Below are 15963 nucleotides of genomic sequence, written 5' to 3'. Positions count from 1 at the left end.
CTTTCCAGACACAAGGGTGTTACTAGCAGGTGCTATAGAATTTTCCCTGTGTGTTAGTAAAACATAAATCAGGCACACAGAGCATGGGTAGATTTTTCCAGCTGGGTGTCAGACAATCCTTCCCTCTTTCTCCACGCCCTCCTTCAGAGGTGTCTGTGAACACAGACCACCCGGCAGACCAGCTGACTTTTAATAAATTTTTCCCTTAGGATTCATGTGTCTTTTTGGGAATCAGCTTCAGTTTCAGCAGAAGGACTAACTGACCTTCAAGAAGACTTGCTATTTGAGCTGATTTGTCAGGAGGAATCGCCACAGCTATAAATTTAACCAACAGGAGTCATCCCATTGCTTTCTCAGCCATTCTCCTGATTTTGAATGGATTAGATACCATAATGCGTAAGAGGATGCGCCGAGATAGTCACTGCCTCCTCATGTCTGTGACTGCACACCATACAGTTTTAGGCTCATTTCCTCCTTCAGCCCTTGTGCTCTACCGCTGCAACACTGCAGATTCTGTAAGAGAAGCCATAAAAAGCTGTACACTCTTAAGATGTCATTGTCTGCATTTCCTTCCATCAGTTCAAGCTCGTGTTCCCTGTAAACTGGTTGATAATTGATACTTTCCTCTTCTCAAAAGAGGTTGGGAAAAGCCTGGCCTCCTCACATATTTCTACAAGGCTTGGGTTGGAGCACTAACTTCTCTGCTATGCAGCAAGATGGTATGTGACCTCTAGCCTTTAAGTTACAAAGATGATTTAGTAAAAGACCAGAGCCATCCGAAGTGTGTACCTCAGACTAGACTTCTCGTCATGAACAGTGCTACCCAGCTGTGTCCCCAGTACTAGAAAATTACAGCTGCCTTGTCCAGTGCTGAAAGCATGTGAAGGCAAAAGCAGCATTTATCAATTTTAACTGATTGAGCACATCAAAGCAATTAGTAAGATCTAGGCAAGGAACATTAGGGGGTGTAATTTCTTTCCAATACTGAGTTTCATGGAGTATTTTGTGTTCTGATATAAAGTCCAATACAACATCAGGTACTACTGATCAGTTTAATACCAGTGCTTCTAGCAGATCAGCAGAATGAAAATGCTAAGGAAAAATGGAGACTAAAAGCACGTATGGTAGGAAACCACACATGGTTTTACAGGCCAAGTTTCTTGGGTTAAACCAGAGCATTTTCCAGAGCCTATGGTGGTGGGGAAATGGTGGGTGACTTTGGAAAACAAAGATATGAAGAGAAAACTTGTCTAGTGGAAGAAAAAGAAGACAGAGCTAAAGAAAGGAGCTGTGGTTCAGTTCTTTTAGGGCTTCAGTACATCTTTGACCCCTTTACCTCACCTGTTCTTGGGAGATTACAACTCTGCTGTCACTTAGAATATCTGACCTCACTGTGTATTAGCCCAGTCTGTGAGCTGCCTTCACCACACCATTCAGCTCTGACACAGACTCTACACCAGCCTGTGGTGAGTGGGAAGGCTAATTACTACTGTGGCAAATGAAGTAAAATGACCTGAGCCATGTGTGTTGAGGTACACAGGTCAGCACTATATTACAGGCCTTCGGTTTTCATGTGATCAACTTAGTGGTTACTGCCAGAAGCAAGACATTCCAGACAGCTCCTGGTTCACATGTATTCTGACTAGTAATGATTTGAATTTGAACATGTGATTCCAAGTGGAGAAAGGGTTTTGCTGAAATTACTCTATAGGGCTAGAGTACTGTGTTCAATACTGATTAATAGTAGGAAAGAAAGAGTGGCAGGACAAACTGATGCATCTGACAGTAATTGCTCGAGGCTGTAATTTCTAAGATAGCTGCTTCCATATATGGAATTTGTGTATTTGACAGTTAATCCTATCTACATATATCACCAAGACCCCCACAATTGCAAGGAATAATTTGAGACACTATAACTTAAAAATACCACAACAACTGCGTTCATTTCCACCCCCCTCTTTCGAATTCTTGAGCCCAGGCCCTGAATTTTCAAAAGCAGATCTTTCAACACCCAAGGTGAAAACAACATAGCCAACAAGTTAACTCCTTCAGTGGAGTGACAGTGACTTTCCAAGGGGGGAATGATGATTACTGTTTCATTGCCTGGATCGTTTGCAGTCCATACAGCAACACTTGACAGATTCTATAGTTCAAATTTTTAGCACAGAGCTCTTTTAATGTTAAATTCAACTCAAACATAAAATCCACACTTTCTGCTGCATCTGCTTTAACTTCTTTGCCTGTGTATGTTTCCAGGTTGGACAGATTCATAGCTGCCTCTTCTACAGAGAGATTTGCAGATCTTTTTCTTCAAAGCATCTAAGATACGCAGCTCACACTGCAGAATAATGATCAGGACAATTTCATATTCACTCTTGGTAATTAAAAAGAAAATGCTACACAGAGCCAACCACTGAAAACAGAGGTGACTTCTTTCTCCACTGCCCACAAAAACCATCATCACTCCTGTGACGCATCACATCAGAACGCAAAAAAAAAGCAAATGGTAAATAGTTCTTGTTAAAATTGCACATCTTTAAGCTCTATCAGGCTGGCTCCAGAAGATTCTCCTTCCTGAAAATGTTTCAGTATGCTCCAGTTTCTGCAAAGGCCTATAGCCAGCTGAGGTATATGAAAGCAGTGGCATTTTCCTTATACCTTCATCCATCTCTTGGTACTTGTTCTGTATTCATGATTAATGCAAACATTAACAGTGAAATATGAACAGATAGCTCAGTAGTGCTTACTGGGTTCACGTGATCTGCAAATGGGAACAGGATACCCTAGATGTCCCTAAGGAAATGCCAACTACAACCCTGGAAACTTCATGGGACAGCTAAATTTCTGCAAAGGACAGAGCTGCTTCAAATGGGCACCAGTTTAACAGATGCTTTGTGATTTATGGTTATCACATAAGTTTTCCTGTTCTTTTCCGTTTTCTAGAACTTGCTTCCATAGGCAAAGCAATCAATGCAGTAGCATAATTGTATAAGTAATTGTATAAGCAAAGCTGTGGAGATGTAAGAAAGTCTGTGTAAGGACTATTTTTCACTCTAAGTTACTCTATCCTGGTAGCACAACCACAGTTCCAAAATCATTTACCTTAAGATCAACAGATTCTCTTTCAGCAGGAAGCTGGAATTGTTTACCACAGCTAAAAACACTAAGGAAAAAAGTGAACAAAAATAAAATCCACTGAGTCTTGAAAAAGGCATGACTAGAAAAATTTGACCTTCTAAATGGAATTGTTTTTGCAGACAACACTTTCCACCTGAAATGTCCAGAGAACTTACGACGTTTTATTTTGTCTGTAAAAAGACTGTTTGAAACGTTTGCTTTTTTCCCCACTTTAATTCATTTTCATATTTCACAAAACAAGGTAAGAGGCAGGCATACTATAACCAAGGACTTGAGACCAGATGATGCTACAATGGCAAACAGTACACTAGAAATGTTCCTGCATAGGAGGGGGTGGGGGAGGAAGACTGGCTGATGCATTTGATAAATTCGTGTCTGTTTTGATGGAGAAAAGTAATTTTTGTTATTCATTACAAAAATCATACCTGTACATAATAAAAAAAACCACAAATACTGACAGTTTGTGCATCTCTTGGTGACTCTGGTTTGGACATTTATTTAAAGGAAGCACTGAAACAGGGAAGAGAATACCCTGTGCACTTCAAACCCCAAGAAAAGTCTTGCATTTGACTTCGACCTGACAGAGGAACAGAAATACAGGATAAAAATTTTTCAACAACACTACTTCCCCATAACTAGAGTTCACACTCCTGAATGGCATTTGCAAAAACCCAGAAAAAAGTAGGTTTTAAGATACATAAAGAAATTAAAAGGTCAGACAGCTCCTGCTATGGACAAAGATCACGTCTTGAAGTTCTGAGACAAACAACACTCCTCATTCTGCCTCAAGTCGAGGTAAGACAGGAAGAATAAGATTTCCAAATGCAGAGTCTTGAGTTATGAAGTATCCTGAGGAATGTGCATGTGCGTGCTGGAAAGAGAAAAGCATTTGTTAAAGTATAATTCCCTTCAGCACTGACATAATTTAAGACTTCATGGCTTCTGCAGCATTAATTATTTATTTCTTCCAGTCTGCTCCTTAATTCTGATAGTCAAATTCAAACCCAGCATTTTAGATCAGCCACATCAGAATAGGGCCCATCAACACAATTAACTTGGACATTTTCTCTGCTGATCTTTTCAGCCAACCCCATGGAGATGGGGCAAATCAACTCCTGATTGCTCCTCTTTGCCTAAACCCCATGTTTCCACTCCCTTCCACAACCAGCTTGCAAGTCTTGGTTTATGACAGCTGCCACGTGGAGTGCTACCAGACATACTCCTGAATATGGGACACCAGGATTCTGTTCAAGTGGTGTAGATATGCTTGTTCACCTGAGGGAGGCAGCTGCTATATGGTTCTGGAACACCTTTGTGAAATCCTACATACCCTTTCCCAGTCCAAAGGCTGGACTTCAGCAAGTTAGATGTTCTGCACATTCTCTCCCTCTACCACTGGGGAAAAGCCCTGCTGGATCTCAAATTTAGCCTGAGCCTGCAGTGTGCCCTTGGAGTGATCAAGGCTAACTGGCACCGTGGGCTGCACCAGCAACAGCATGGCCAGCAGGCCAAGGGGAGCTATCTGAGTTTAGTTTGAGGTACAAACTGGAAGGTGTTCAACAGAAACACAAAGAGAGGGCTGTGAGGCTGGGTGAAGCTCTCCATACCCAAGGACATGTTTCGCCATAATGAATGAGAGACTTCACTTATGACAAATACAGACATGTGAGACACCTAATCTCTAAAAGGGGCTTTTCAATATCTCTAGGAGCAGGGCTGCTCTCTGAAGGGATTCGCATCTGAAACAGAGCCAAGCTAAACTCTGACTGTATCAGCTCACCTGCAGTGCAGCCTTCTGCTGTGCTGCAATGTGCTGTTGCTCAGCATGATCACGAAAATCCTTATTCAGAGGTGATCTTGCAAGCGCAATGCTGAAAGAAAGAGTAAGATGGTATGACACAGACCACAGACAAAACACGTGTCCTTGCAATTCTAGCCATGGATACTATGACTTCCTCAGCTCTCCATTTATTTCACTCATGGCTTGACAATTGTCAGTTACTGTTTGGAATTACTATTTGTTAATATAAGAGAAAAAAGGCTAGATAGAATGACCACAGCTGTACCATTTGAGCCATCATAAACAACTCCTGCCAAACTAAACCTGAAGCCCATTGCGAATTTTGCTCAGGGGTTGAGTCCCACTGAAGTCAGTGAAACCACTGGGGTGCAGTGTTACACAATACAAGGAATTTCTAAAGCAGCTTTGTGCTTTCACCACTGCTCAGTCACCGAGTGACTGTTCTAAACAACTTTGGTAAATGGAAGCACTAACAAGAGCTCTGCAGACTTCAGTACAAGAATAGCTCTTTGGTGGGAGGACAGCAGTTCATTACCTATGCTAAAGGAGCTTCCTATTGATGTTAACTGAAATAATGATCTCTTGATAAGAGCTTGGAGTACCTAAACTGATTTAGCTTATCTATTTCAGGGCAGCATAAGGTTTCAAATTAAAATTTATTACTGTTTTTTCTTGTCTTTCATATCTTAAGACTTGCCTGCCTTCTTAACCGAAAAACAAGACATAAAAAGCATCCCCAACTCTATATAAGTATATATATACACCCAACTACATAAGTAACATGGAAATCAGGTGAGGGTTGCCATCAGAATTGTGTTGCAAGACAGTTCACAGCTACCTCTGAAATTGTCACTGGAGACTGCTCTTACCAATCACAGAGACAAAAGTACAAATGATGAGAATTCCAAGCAAACTCATCAACTGAATTTTACCAACAGCTTCAATGTCAACAGCTGATTTAGTAAATTCGTTTTTGAGAAGCAGCCATGCTCCTGAAAAGATCTTCAGCCAAATATATGCCTAAATGCATAACAAAACCAAAACGATTCAGAAAAATTTTTGCTTATGGCAACTATTAAGATAAGCTTCACTGCTGGAGAAGAGTACTACTCAGTTTATTTAAAACACAATATTTTCGGTTATTTTGAAGGTATTTGATTTTCATTTAATCTGTACCCCCTAACTTTTCAATATGATTTCTGTAGATAAGCTTAAGGCTTCACCATAAGCTGACATTTTTCAAAAGAGGTCTTTTGTTCTTGGATGCAGGATTTTCACATGCCAAGGCCAGAAATCAATTAATCAAATCATTCACTCTTACACTGTCCATACCACTGTTGTGTTTCAGGTACATCAAGCTCTTTTGGTCAAGTTTGCACAATTTTTATTGTCTCAATTCTGACAACTCTGTGGTCCAAGGCACAACATGAAAAAACTGTAAGCTGCTCAAAAATCACACATCAGCCCACCATGCCAAAGCACAGAGTTTGACTGCTGCTTTGTAGGTTCCACCCATGCCCACCTTCAAAATTAGTAAATTCAAATTCTGCTCACTATAATACACTGTTGTATTTCCTTAAAGAAAAAAGAGAGTAAACAAGCACACCCTGAAACTCTGTCAGACTTCTAATGAAATATGGAAACACTGTTCCCAGGAGTTGTACATAACAGCATGATAGTCTGATTTTTCTTTCCAACAATTTTGCTCAAATAATAACCACATACAGTTATTACTAATAACTTCTTATCTCAGAGGTCAACATCAGGAAATTTCAAGTATTCTGCATGTTTTTTCACATTAGGACGGAATTAAAAGTGCTGTGGAATCTCTGAAAAAAAGACATGGGCAGCCCTCAGACTGCAGGCAAAGTATTTGACTCTGGTACAGCTGTTGCGGGGTACACTGTGTCTAGAATATGGCACTGCATTCACTTCATGCTAACCACAAGTTTAAGGATCTCAATTTCTCCACATAAATTATTGTATGATTTTCTAGTTACTGATTTATGACAAAAATCTGATCTTTTTGTCTTGTATGGGAGAAATGCAAGTAACAGCCCTTCCACTCAGATTAGATTATTCCACCTTATGGTGTGGAATCATCCTTACAACACATAATCTTTTACAGGATTATCTGCTGTAACATAAACTGGCTTTGTCTTGCACATAGGGAGTTTCAAGAAAAACTCACTCCTGCTGTAATTGTTCTTCTCTAAGCACACAGAATCCTGAACCTAATGGTCTGCTACTTCCATTCCCCAGTGTGTTTCAGCTTAATAGTTAAATGTTTTCCCAGTGTCTGCTTCCTGATTTTTCTTCATGGTAGACTTTAACACACTTGAGTAAGCATATCTGCTTATCTCACTCTCAAATGGAAATTATGTAAGCCAAAATTCATGCTATGTAAACAAATTTAAATACTAATATGTTCCTAAAGAGCAATGTCCCTCTGCCTTGTTATTAAGGATGGTCAGAAAACACTTCTGTTAAATATTTATGTAAGCCGTTTGCTTTCTTCCCTTGATGTAATCAGTGATGTCCAAACAGGTCTAAGAACATGAAATACCTGGCTCCAGGGTGATTTGTGGAAGACTGGTTTTGCATAAGTAACTTTCTCTTCTCCTTGTCTAGTTCTGCCAGGATTGCAACCCTATTTTTATTCTGGAAACCTGGTGAGAATGACAGAAAAATATTAGAGATATTTACTTGACTTCTGTGGCCCAATTCTAACCCTGTGGAATTAGAAGTCCCTGTACAAAATTACTCTAAGATGAATACACTAATCTTCAAAGCTTTGTACTCATTTGAAAAGGCTATTAATAAATAGGCTTAATTTTTCCTTTTCTTATTTTACAGCATGCAATAGCTTCCATAAGCTATCATGCATATTAACACATTTTAAAATAGAGGCTTTTAACTCAAGTTAGATCCTATCCCTTCCCAAGCTGGCTCTGGAGCTACAATCAAGGTACACTATCAAGTAACTGCCTTCCAAAACAAAAAGTCAACTTACCAGGTTCTAGATTTAAAATGTAGTCATTGAATGTTCAACTCAACAATAACAATGGAGTAATACACTCATGGGGCCTAACTTCTCATGTCAGTGATCTCAAACTATAACACAAGCATTATATATGTAACAGGTAAGAATGAGCTAATCACAAAGCTTGCACATGTGCTTATACAAACATCTTTCATTCAATCGGTGCAGAAAAGTTTAAATATACTGATGTCCTTACCTATACACACTACCCTTACTCTAAGTATGATCAAATGCTGGAATAGAGAAGCAAAATTAAACTATTAAGCTGTCTGTACACAATTTAAGACTGTGGCCTCCATTTGCTTTCATCATTCTCCCAAAGAGACCTTGGATACTAGGGAAGGGGTCAGGAAGTAGGGTGACTTGAAAGAATTTTAAAAATGCCTAAAATAGCTGCAACCTATGTATTTTTCAAAGTTGCCTTCTAAATGCAAACATGACAAAACTGCTGTACCTACACCAGACTCATATAATAAAGGATCTCCCTGCAGCCCTCAAACAAACCAGATGCACAAGTCCCTGGTGTTGCCAAGTATGTGCTAACAGCACAGCTGATGACAACAGCTCCAGGCCTGACTCTTACACACCTCTGTGCCACCAAGGACACTCCTCATGTCAGAAATCACACTTTTTGAATCTCTGATTTGCTGCTGTTCTATAAATAATAAACTATGACACCATAAAAAACAAGACATGTAAAAGTCAAGTTCTTTATTTTCTCCATACAAAAAGTCAAAGATTCCCACTGGAAATTGCGGCATGATGTGCCCTTGCCCTGAGAACTGTATCAGTGACAGCACTAAAATATGGTAGCACACAAGCTGTTAGGAAGGCCAGAAACAGTAACTCTTAAGGAGAGTATTATCATGTCAAGGTAAAATGATTTATTTTCAGTAGCTGCACTTAAAGGTCATCCTCTTTGACAGACCTTGTGTTGATGCTCAATTACATAATCCAGAATTCCTGTCATCTGCATGGCTCAATGAAGGAAACAATTACCAGAGAGAAACCTTCAATTCTAAATAACAATTTGTATCTATATTGCCTTGCTATCAAACCCTTACCTTTTCCTTCTACCATGCCTAACATACACACCCCATTATCCTCAGTGTCTCAAGAGTTCTTGAAAGGAGCACAGTCTTTTGATTATATTGTGCTGTGGTTTTATGTAAGATCACCCACAATAATTTTGACGTTTGTTAGTAAGATTTTCAATTACATTTAATTAACTGGTATTTTTTGGTCGACTAATCTCTCCTTCCCATGTGGCATTAGCTCCACTTAAATTCTATTTTGTAAGAGTATTGATTCAGGTCTTTTATGTTTCTCTGCTCTTCGGGCACTGTACACTATCTCTTTTTTTGAACACCTTACACGTGCAATGAATCTGAAACATTAAAACACAGATGACATACAAAGGCTGACAAATCTTGCCAACAAGCTAGGATTTAATATTTCTGAGCTGCAACTAGCCCATACTTTACACTCTTGTAAATTCTGGAAGCAATGTGGGAATAGGATGACAGAAGCACCTCTAAGAAGGTCTGACCTAAAACAACCATGTCTGTATGCTCATTCTACACAATTTTAATCCAAAAAATCTTTATACTTGACATATTACTCAGCACCCTTCTGCTACTGCTTGCTTATCCTGAACTGCATAAATCTAAATGCATGCTTGGAATTCAGAAGATACGATGATTAAGGAAAGAAAAAGGAGACCACTTTTTAATATAAGTTGTTGTGACCTAAAAAAAATAAAGATTAAATATGCTTAAATTTATCATGAAGCAGATGGTATGATTCAGAAAAGCCTGAAACATTTAAAATGCTGTTTTTAAACTGTGATGAGAACCTGTAGAAGATTCTATTTTGAGTCCTGTTACAGTATCTTTCGGCAGAAACTCTAGAGGTATTCAGAAGAAACCCAAGTCTTTTTTCTTTTCTTATACCTCTACTAAGAGCTTTGTGGTGTGTTTTTTGTTTGATTGTCAGTTGTTTCCTAAAGTAGTACTTTGCACTAGAGTTCAGACAGTGATCATCAGCAACCTGCTGTGCTGAAAAAGACACTTGTTTAAGAAAATTTGTTACTGGTAAGGAGAAAAAAGCCTATTTAAGAAAGTGGACGAGCACATTCAACATGTACATGTTAGTACTCCTCAGCTGAGCAACGTAAAGTTCCTGCAGGTAAACTTCTTCAACATGGAAAGCAAAGCCTGTTAATTTAAAGGTTAACAAATGGAGGGGGTAGAACATGAGAAATCCATTTTACAGAGAAATTCTGGCATCCTGAGAAAGTAATTAGCCATATTTGGCAATATATAAGCAAGACTTCCATTTAGATTCTTCCCTGTCCAGGAACCCAAAGCGCTTTCATAAAGACCAGCTTGAAACTCCTACAGAAGTGTCTCACTTCAATTATAAATAAGAGTAATTTTTCATCTGTAGATCTGTCTGTTCTGCTTTCTAGTACTAAAAATGTGGACATGCAAAAATCAAAAGCCATCCTTAGTACAGACCAGATTCTCATCTGTGAAAGCAAGTGCAGATTTTAAAACATGGGAACTTCCCAATAAAGTTTTAAATTTAGACTTCCCTTGACTGGGCTGAGTTGCATTAATATTTTGAGTTCCAACTGTTTGAATATTGCAGTTTATTAATATTCTCTGCTTTGCTGACATGAGTCCTGACACAAAATGACCTGTTCCAGGCAGCTAAATAGATTAATGGCATGTCAGACATCAAACTAGATCCTCAGATTACTCTCTAATGCAGCAGATTCAGGACATTTAAAATTTAAACCTTTCTGACACCTCAATTTCTGGTATCAAGCATTGTATCTGTGCAGGACTGGAAAGACTACTTGCACCTATTTTCTGCACATGAAAGGCAGAAAGCCAGAGAAAGCTGAAGGCTTGCTGAAGGATACTGGCAGCTTTCAGAGCTCACAGCAAGCTTCTTTCTTCAACCTAACCTTAACACCTTATCTACCACCCCATCTCACCATTATCTATGTCAGTTAGTTCTTCTAACTAACTCCGCATGGCAAGAAACAGCATTACCTTTATCTTCTTTTAAGTTTTTGCTTTTCATTATCTTCTCCTTGATCTGCTGGTTGCTTCAAATTCACAGCACATTTAAGTTTTTTCTAAGATGCACTATTTATCATTTGTCCATAGATGTGTAACAGCACAAAAGAGCCCTCCACTACTCTGTGTTCAAGATACACATTTACTTGGAAAATGCTTTCAAAGCTGTATGTCAGCTCCAAGCTCTGAACATTGAAAGGCACTGCATATTGTCCTGCCTGCTCAATTCAGAAAGATTTAAAGCAATTTCTTTACTGAAGTGTATGTTGCTATAAATGGCAGCATTCATGAAGTGAGGCAGCACCCTCTTAAAAAGCAGAATCTAAAGACTTTATTAAACATGCACCACTTGTGAAAAAAATGGAGTAATTCTATTCTCATGTCCTCTTCTGCTTATGATGACTGGCATCTCAAAACATCATCCAATAGTCTGCTGCACGCCAATACTCTCAGTAACAATTTACATCTGGATAGGCTCGCATATACTTTGCGTGACAATGAAACAAAAGGCAAACTGGTTAAGTAAATTAAGTTGAATTACTTAAAAATACGTATTTTGTCTGTGCCTCCAGAAAACAACTACATATGCATAGCTGAATGTAAGTAATTGACAGCTTTATGGCTGCAAATTTCTCAAGTACTATGTTTACACACAGATCAGACACAGATGGGGAAGAGCAAAGTGTGTACATGATGATAAAATTCAGTGCAGAGCAGCACCATCTTTCTTTTCAGACTCAGTGAACAGAGAGCCAAATCTAGCTGCTTAAGACTGTTCTATGTGAATGCACTCACATACCTTTAGTCCAAAAGCATAAACAACTGCCAGGATATAAATAGACTCTTTAGAATTGCTACAGCCTGAAACTTGGAATTCTGTTCGTATTTCAAGAGCTTGTTCTTCCAACATACCAGAACTCTTCTTTTCTGAAATGTTCAGCCCTGTCTGAAGCAGGATCTGTATTTTTTCCACCTTTGGGGACCTAAAGGAAAATTCTGTCCTGAGCAGTTACATTTCTCTCATCTCAGAGGGCTTCCTCTAGGACTCACACACAGCATGGTAATTCAGTTACACACAAGGTACACTTTGGCCTTGCAAAGGCATTACCCAAGAGAGCAGCCTGATGAATGCATGCTGCCCAAGTACTGTGAAGTGTTGCAGTAGAAGCAGTGTATTTCTGAGCACCTGGAAGTATTTGCTGTAATTCAGAAGCTGATTTCCACCCCTCAAAGTGTACCACTCTGGTCTATGAGCTCATCTGGTGGACAATGCACAGCATGCTAGAAGATTTTCCACTGCTTTTAAATGCCACAGTCAGTGTCATGCAATCACTACTGTGTGGTACTAACAAACTGAAATAAGGATTTTCATTCAATTCTGCTAGGTTTTTCTGCACTCATATGCAGCTCACCACCAAGAGTGCTTTTCTAAGAGGCCTGTGAATAAAAGTTTGGTCCACAAAATCTTAACTGTTATATCAACGGAAAACTCAAATTAACTCCTAAGAAATACCTGGTACCAATCAAAGGAAAAGGAGTAATTTGGTACAAAAAAATCCCATTACTATCTACTGGTGTAGAAGGCTAATGTTTAATTCATCCTTACAGCTCTGCCTGACTAAGTGCTACCATTCAGAACCATTCTGGTATGCATTTCAGTAAACTTCTATTCCTTGGATTGCTTGAACAGTACTAATACATATGCCATGAGGCAAGCTAAAAATGCAGGGTTTTTCTCAATCAGTTTCACTACTAGACTGCATCTAGCCAAGACAGAAGCCCTGAACTGTTGTTTGTATTTACCTGTTCCTTTCTAATTTTCCTAGTGGTTCTGTTTATAGGCTTATTTGGTAATTAAACTTGATAGTGTTTCTTGTCTGCTTAATGCAAACAATTTTCATATGATAATTACACAGTTCCTTTAGTGAGTCTGTAAGGGATATCTCAAATATAAAAGATTTGAAGTCTCTATTAAATTATAAGGTCTGGAATTGGGAGGAAAGCAAAGGTATTCTGCCACTAAAAACCAACATGACAACATTCTATTCCTTGCAATGATGCTGATTTGGTATTCACAGAATAAAGCAAGATCTATGTACCAAATACTTTCTCAGAGTTAAAATTTGCAAACAGACAGCTCTGAAATCTGCAGTACTCCTCTCTCAACACCTCGCAAAATCTCATTCTAGAAACTACTTCCTTTTCATCAAGTAGCAAGTCAAATCTGTGTTTTGGACCCACACGAGTCATATAATATCCCCTGAAGTATCATCCAGCAACACCCAGCTTTGCAGGTCTTGAGGTAAGGACACAAACACAAACATAGATCTGCAAAAAGTCTCCAACTGCTGGGAAACTGAACCCAGAATTCATTTCTCATAACCAAGTAAGGGAAGAGCCGTACCAGAGAAGCTTTTTTCTTAGCTCTTTGACAAAAGAAAAGCCTCAGAGATTCCCTACGGTTTCCAGAAAACACCTCTAGAGGGCGATTTAAGACCTTCCTTCAAATTTACCGGGTGACACTCCCAGACCCTCAGCCCCCTCTAAAGCACCTGCATTGCCTGGACAGATGGACCATTACTAAGACTTTTATTATTTTAAGGATGCAACTGAGATGCATCTTGGTACAATGGAACATTTCATCGCAGTTAGCATTATGGTTTTAATTGGCTTTCCCTCCTAGGCCTGGCCACTTGCTGCCTGTGACAGATATTACTGCCTGGGTCTTGCTGTTCCTATCACAACATGGAATGTATTTGACTTCTGGCTGTTCTCTCTGATGTTGAGTGCAAGAGCTGCAAGTCATGTTCAGTGCCAAGTGTTGTAAGTGTCTGAAATAAGCTTCAGGAAACTATCACTGTACCACATGCATGGTAGGTACTTCCTAACCCTGAGCATGACATTATGCTCAGTCATTCAGAGCTCCCCAGCCATCAGTGGTCTTCTTCAGCCATTAAAAGTGTGTACCTTGTCCCAGAAGAATTGCTGTCATTCTGCTGCTTTCAGTCCCACCTCTCTTCCCTTTCTTCATCTTTCCATAAAAATAAACTTACAGTTATTGGTGAGTTCACTGACATTTTGCAGTCTTTTCCCTTGAATACACAGAACAAAACCTACCTTGTCCTGAAGGATTTGCTGCCATCCTTCAATTTTCAGCCCTTGTTTTATTCAGCTGGAGTTCAAGCCTTTCAACCCCCACAAATATCTGCAAAACAGGCACAATACAAGATAAACATACTCCTTTAAAAGAAGAGTTTGGATTTCAATGTTAGAGACTTCATAAATACGGCAAATGTTAGAAAGCACAAGACGAACACAGCATGTGTGTTGCTTAAAATGTCTTATACAGTTTATATTGTTCTGACTGAAACTTTTGGCTTGACATATCAAGGGTTGTGATCAATCCTTGTTTTCAGATTCTAATGATTTCTAGTAGTAGTAGTAGTAGTAGTAGTGGTAATAATTTCTTGTAATTTCTATTCTAGTAAAAATAACTTTATAGAGTCATACACTCATTTTCCCCCCTGAACTTCTTCCTGACAAGGTATGTCAGACTACACTTAAGAATAACACCAAGCCTTTGTAGTCCTTAAAAGCTGAAGCCTTGGAACACCTCAGTTTAGGCTCTAACTCAAGAAAAACTCATTGTGTGAGGAGAGGCAATTTAAATCCCACATACAAGGCCAGCCAAAGTTGGCTGCAGCTGTGGCAAAACAAAAAAGGAGGCCTGCTCCTCGGCCATACGTCACCTCGGGCCACCATCAACTTCTGTTTCCATCAAGGTGCCAGGCTGTAAAGTGCAGTGGCGAAGAGCTCTGGCTCAGCCAGGCGGAGCCGAGGGACGGGAACGCTGAATCCTGCAGGAAACGTGAATCAGAAGTCATAGTCAGACTTCCACAGGAGACCGAGCCACTGTTACGCCCTGGACTTGTGGGTCCCTGAGCAGCAGCGCTGCAATGAATGAATAACTCAATGGCAGTATTAATTAAACACAGTGACAGCGGTCGCCACGGGTTTCTCCAAGAGCCATGGATGGCCTGACCCACTCCCGCCGCTGCCCGCCTCCCCCCACACGGCTCGGGAATGGGCTCTCCCGCTCGCCTTTTCCCTCCCGCCCACAATGGATGGATGGACTCCCCGGCTCTCCCCGGCCTGGCGGCAGCGCTCCGCCCCAGCCCGGGTCCCTGCAGTCCCGCCCGCCACCCACCTGCCCGAGGGCTGGGGGCTCCAGCTCCTTCTGCCCCGCTCGCCCTTCCCGCAGCGCCACCGCGCTGCCTCCACCTCCTGCTCGTGACGCGCGCCCAGTGCGACAGCGCCCGCGCCTCCCCTCGCTCTGCCCGCGCCCTTCCTTCCCTCTTCCCGTGCCCTCCCCTCGCACTTCCCGTGCCCTCCCTTCCTACTTCCCGCGGCCCTCTCGCCCTGCCCGCGCCCGGAAGGGTCGGGCTTGTGCGTGTGGAGGCGCTGGCAGGCCGTGCGGGGGGTTGCGTTCAGCGGTAAGGCTGTGTCTGCCTGTGTTTGCTCCTGCCGTGGGCATCCGCCCGGGCGCGGGAGGAAGCGCGAGGGTTTCACGCTGAGGCCACACTGTGGGGACTCCAGGCAGCACCGCGGTTAAATAGCAAAAAAACTCACAAGTGGAAGGGACGGGGTCACAGCATCAGGTTGGAAAAGACCTCCGAGGTCATCGAGTGCAACCTGTGACCCAACACCACCCTCTCAACCATAGCATAGCACTGAGTGCCACATCCAGTCATTGCTTAACACATCCAGGGACGGTGACTCCACCACCTCCCTGGGCAGCCCATTCCAACTTCTAATTGCTCTTTCAGGGAAGAACGTCTCCTGGAGCAGCTCGAGGTTGTGTCCTCGTGGCCTGTCCCTTTTTTTTCTTTCTA

The 15963-nt window shown here is 40.9% G+C and overlaps 1 protein-coding gene across 2 annotated transcripts; it reads right to left on the bottom strand.

The window, feature by feature from the left end:
- Positions 1–3331: 3331 nt before the first annotated feature.
- INIP (INTS3 and NABP interacting protein) lies at positions 3332–15431 on the bottom strand. Of its 2 annotated transcripts, XM_008629163.2 has the most exons (6): positions 15279–15431; positions 14821–14928; positions 14189–14276; positions 7506–7608; positions 4919–5009; positions 3332–4009 (listed from the first exon to the last, which is right to left on the bottom strand). In XM_008629163.2, the coding sequence occupies exons 3-6, from the start codon at positions 14211–14213 to the stop codon at positions 3914–3916; spliced, it is 315 nt and encodes a 104-aa protein (XP_008627385.1). In that variant the 5' UTR covers positions 14214–14276; positions 14821–14928; positions 15279–15431; the 3' UTR covers positions 3332–3913. The 2 variants fall into 2 exon arrangements, with proteins under 2 accessions (XP_008627385.1, XP_017583819.1); XM_017728330.1 differs by lacking the exons at positions 14821–14928; positions 15279–15431 and adding an exon at positions 14039–14102.
- Positions 15432–15963: the final 532 nt, after the last annotated feature.

This window comes from Corvus brachyrhynchos, unplaced genomic scaffold (genome assembly GCF_000691975.1).
Source record: "Corvus brachyrhynchos isolate BGI_N302 unplaced genomic scaffold, ASM69197v1 scaffold90, whole genome shotgun sequence".
In the NCBI taxonomy this organism is placed as follows: Eukaryota; Metazoa; Chordata; class Aves; order Passeriformes; family Corvidae; genus Corvus; species Corvus brachyrhynchos.
Note: the sequence above shows the minus strand (reverse complement) of the source record. Positions and strands in the feature narration are given on the sequence as shown.

Bases quoted from the DNA above. Each gene is read 5' to 3' on its own strand.
- INIP (XM_017728330.1), bottom strand. From the start codon at position 14,102: ATGAAGAAAGGGAAGAGAGGTGGGACTGAAAGCAGCAGAATGACAGCA. The intron at 5,010-7,505 runs GTATTTCATGTT...TCTTTCTTTCAG, and splicing joins ACAAATCACCCTGGAGCCAG to CATTGCGCTTGCAAGATCAC. The intron at 4,010-4,918 runs GTGAGCTGATAC...TTCTCTTTCCAG, and splicing joins AGCAGAAGGCTGCACTGCAG to CACGCACATGCACATTCCTC.